The 4,417-nt window shown below is 48.0% G+C and overlaps 1 protein-coding gene across 1 annotated transcript; it reads left to right on the forward strand.

The window, feature by feature from the left end:
* The first annotated feature begins 2,485 nt into the window (after window positions 1–2,485).
* Window positions 2,486–3,356, forward strand: LOC138813402 (undifferentiated embryonic cell transcription factor 1-like). The gene is made up of 2 exons (XM_070001800.1): window positions 2,486–2,960; window positions 3,112–3,356. Exons 1-2 carry the CDS (start codon window positions 2,486–2,488, stop codon window positions 3,354–3,356), a joined length of 720 nt encoding a protein of 239 aa, XP_069857901.1.
* Window positions 3,357–4,417: the final 1,061 nt, after the last annotated feature.

Here is a 4,417-nt window from a genome sequence, read left to right on the forward strand (position 1 = left end):
TTTAACTTGAATGTTTTTTATAACTATTAGATATGGAGATTAGTAATCTCTGCTGCTCCCTTTTGTTCTTAGCTGTATTTTCTTTTTCTTAGCTCCTTCCTTAAATGATTCTTTATTTTTTATTTATTTATTTATTTTTATTTATTTATTTTTTGGTCAGGGGTCCTGAACTCTGGGCTTGGGCGCTATGCCTCAGCTCTTCAGCTCAAGGCAAGTGCTCTACTGCTTGAGTCACAGTGCCACTTCTGGTTTTCTAGTGGTTTATTGGAGATGTGAGTATCATGGACTTTCCTGCCCGGGCTGGCTTTGATCCACGATCCTCAGATCTCAGCCTCCTAAGTAGCTAGGATTACAGGTTTGAGCCACGGGCACCCAGCCTTAAACAATTCTTGTAGGAACTTCATTCATTAAGAATAGGGCCAAACTATGCAAGGCAGGATTGAACTGGAACAACTAGTTATGAGGAAAGAACTAGGCCTATTTACCCCCTAGCTGTTCCTTCTACTGTAATTACTAGTTTTGAAAAAGCAAAACACCTGGCCCCAAAACTAGGAACTGCCCGTTGCTTTAGGTCAAGAAATTGTTACAGGAGTACTTACGGTTTTAATTGTTTCGGGAATGTTTGTGACTTAGGAGCTTGCAAAATAAAATAACTGCGAAGTTCTTCTGTACACCACCTTGCTTGAATCTGCTCTAAAAGAATGCATTTTTTTAACCTTTATAAACCCTGAGCTATTTGAGTTTGGGACTGCTCATTCCCTAGATGAGTTAACCCTGGCTGATCAATTGAATAAACTATCTTTTAAGATACTGGTCAGCATCTGTGACTTTGTCCAGGGGGTGAGTCCACTTCATCTGGATGCCCCAGTGAGATCCTATTCTCGTCTGAACAGGACGACTCCTGTCATGACCTGACTCCTGTGTCAGGGGACTGGCCACATGGCCGCACTTAGTGGAAGGCCTTGAGAGACATTCCTCAGTCCCAGGTGCCCTTGCTCTGTGAAACCCATGAAATGAACTCTGGAGTTTGTTCTACCAGTAAATTTCTGCCTGTCATCATCATGTAAAAACATAAATGAGTTGTTTTAAACTCCCAAGAAAAGTCATCAAGTTTTGGTGTTAGCAAAAACTTGAAAATTAACTAAAGTTCTTCTTCAAAATAATGCAATAATCCTTTACATTTTTGAGAAGTCAGATAATTTGATTACAATGTGAACAGCTTAATGCATTAAAACACCAGATCTTTGGTTTTCTGTAATATCCAAGTTACTATTCACTGGCAGAAATTTCTTCTGTTGTCTGGCCTCAGTCCCTCCTGCTCTTAGAAATTTACTTTCTCCCCTGAACCCCCTTTTCCCTGGGAAAAGACTAGCCATGGGTACAAAACTGTGAAATCAGAAAACAAAACACAATTATTGATAAAGGGAAAAAACCTCCTGGTAAAGAAAAACCCCAGACAAAGGCTGACCAATAGTCAACTTTTGTCCTTTCCCCATCCTTGATAAAAAAGCAAAAGAACATCGCTCCCTTACTCAATTTTACCAAACTGGCAGCTTTTCAAAAGGCTATTGACAACCGAGGCTTATCACCAGGTGCATTAAAGAGCAGTTAGGAGCTTATAATAAAAATAATTTCTAAAGTAGTGTCAATAGCTTTGATAGTATTGATCATGCTGACCAAGTCAAGATTATGTTTTGCCTATGCTTCTGTGAGTCAAGGCTATGTTTCTGCCAAGTTTTGCTTCTATAACCTTGCTTGCTTGCCTTGGTAACAAGGCCTTCAGCCCGCCAATTGAAGACCACAGCTGAGTGGTCCCACTATGACTGACCTATTACAAATGATTACATATGATATTACCATAAAGAACAAATTAATTTAAAGGTCATATAACTGTAACCAATGAAAAATATGCCAAACCTGCCTTGCATGGCTTGTATATATAACTCTATCTAACCTACCCCTATAAAAACACATCCTACCCTGAGCTCAAGGCTGTTCCTACTTTCCCAGTGGTAGGAAGTGGTCCCATGTGGTGGTAATAAAGTTCCTAGCTCGGCAGAGCACAAAGAACAAATTAATTTAAAGGTTCTAATTGTAACCAATGAAAAATAGGCCAAACCTGCCTTGCATGGCTTGTATATATAAAACTCTATCTAACCTACCCCTATAAAAACACATCCTACCCTGAGCTCAAGGCTGTTCCTACTTTCCCAGTGGTAGGAAGTGGTCCCATGTGGTGGTAATAAAGTTCCTAGCTCGGCAGAGCACAAAGAACAAATTAATTTAAAGGTTCTAATTGTAACCAATGAAAAATAGGCCAAACCTGCCTTGCATGGCTTGTATATATAACTCTATCTAACCTACCCCTATAAAAACACATCCTACCCTGAGCTCAAGGCTGTTCCTACTTTCCCAGTGGAAGGAAGTGGTCCCATGTGGTAGTAATAAAGTTCCTAGCTCGGCAGAGAGTGTGCGGGCAGCCGAGATGCCAAAGCCGCCCAGGGTCTCCCAGCCCCCAGGCCCTCGCAACCCCCCCGGCCCCCGCAGGCCCCCGGGCACCGCCCCGACCCCGGAGCCCATGCGGCCCGCTGGGATGCTGCTCCGGCCCCGGCGGCCGCCACCGCTGGTGCTGCCGTCGCCGACCGATCCCATGGGCGAGATGCTGCCGCCAGCTGAGGACGCACCGGGGACCCCACCGCGGGCAGTGGCACTAGCCCTGAGGCAGGTGCTGCGCACTCCCGCAAAATGTCCTCGCTGCTACAAGTTCCTCAAGAACAAGGTGCCCAAGGCCACTGGCCAAGCGCCCGGGCCCTTGGACGCACAGATCCGCGAGCTCATGGGGCTGCTGGGCGACGATGGGCCGGACGAGCGCGCCCGTCGCCGCCCCGCGGGGCCGGGGTGCCCACAGCATGGCCGCCGCCCCGCCCCCTCCGCGCCCGCACCAGCCCTAGAGGAGCCAGGTAGGCAGGCGGCCGCGGGAGAGGGAAAGGGTCGGCAGGGCAGGGGGGGGGGGAGGGTGATTGGGGCTGGAGGCTGGAAGGGGCGGCCGGGGCCGGAGGGTCAGAGGCCGGAGGGTGGGCGGCAGCACTGACCCTGCGCTCCCTCCCGCAGCTGCAGCATCGCCCTGGGCCCCTGCCAACCTCTTGCCTTCGGCCACCACACCATCGCTGAATGCTGCCCTGCTGCAGACGCTGACGCACCTGGGCAACATCGTGGGCATGCTGGGCCTGCTGCGAGACCAGCTGCTGACCCAGAACCAGCACGTGGAGCAGCTGCCTGGCTCCTTCGACCAGACCTTGTCCCTGGCCCTGGGCTTCATCCTGGGCAGCGTGGCCACCCTGGGCAAGCCGAGCTAGCCACCCCGCCACCCCCCCCCCCAGCATTCAAGAAAGTCTTTTTGATAAAAATAATAATAATAATAAAGTTCCTAGCACTTTTATCTGGGTTTCGTGAAGTCTCTTTTGGATCCAGGATATAATAGATGTAGGCCCAAGTGAGATCCAGGACCCTGGGCCTTGAGTTCAGGGACTTTGGACTGGTGTCAGAAGAGCCACTCCCTAGGGGACAGCTGTGGAGAGAAGTTCCTAGCAGGAACTTAGAACTCAAAAGCCTCTAGAGGTAAGTTGAAAAGCCTGGCCAGGTATAGTGGAAGGGGCAGAAGGGGAGGTGGGATGCAGCAGAACTCCCAGCCATGGAGGAGTTTGGGATGTGCCTCTCCCCAGTGGAGGCAGATTAGGGTTCTTAACCTGGAGTCTGGCCTCACTTGGGTTCTTATTTGTTCTGTCTGTCTGTTGGAGGTGCCTTCTGCTGCTGTTTGCTTATGCCTGTCTGACCATTTGGTTTGTGTGGCCACCTATCTGTGTCTGTTTTAGTTGACATTTCTGTCTAAATGTCTGAGAACCACAAGCATGGAGAAAGGGATGAGATGGAGAATCTCCTGTTAAACCTATGTCTACAACCCTAACCCCAGATGTTGGAGAAACCTTGGGATGAGGTGGAGAATCTCCTGTCAAACTTAGTTCTCCACTCTGGTGCTGATAAAATTCCAAGGGGAAAGCTTATTTGGCCCAAGCAGGAAAAGTAAGAAACAACTTCTCTTTAAGCTAATTCTGAGATCACTGATATCTTGCTTTTTGTAGAAATGCACCAAACTTCTTTATCCATCACTTTTGGAAATGCTTTTAGAACCCTTTTCTTATTTTCAGGAAAAAGCCAGGGCATATGAGTACTGTTACCCAAGGTCATCTCTGCACCCTCTGCCAGGTAGATTGGCCCTCCCTTAATGTAAAATGGCTGCAGGAGAGCTCCTCTAAACTAACACCTCTCTTCTAGGTTCAGAGAGTTATTTTGGGGCTCTCAGTCACCGAAGTCAGGTACCCTAAACGCCAGAGCTCACCATTCTCTGAAAAAAAAAAAA

This window comes from Dipodomys merriami, unplaced genomic scaffold (genome assembly GCF_024711535.1).
Source record: "Dipodomys merriami isolate MVZ:Mamm:240054 unplaced genomic scaffold, mDipMer1.0.p SCAF_599, whole genome shotgun sequence".
NCBI lineage: Eukaryota > Metazoa > Chordata > Mammalia > Rodentia > Heteromyidae > Dipodomys > Dipodomys merriami.

What these genes read in the sequence shown, in the direction of transcription:
- LOC138813402 (XM_070001800.1), top strand. Translation starts at nt 2,486, where the DNA reads ATGCCAAAGCCGCCCAGGGTCTCCCAGCCCCCAGGCCCTCGCAACCCC. An exon ending in ACCAGCCCTAGAGGAGCCAG is followed by an intron (nt 2,961 to 3,111) that starts GTAGGCAGGCGG and finishes TCCCTCCCGCAG; the next exon opens with CTGCAGCATCGCCCTGGGCC.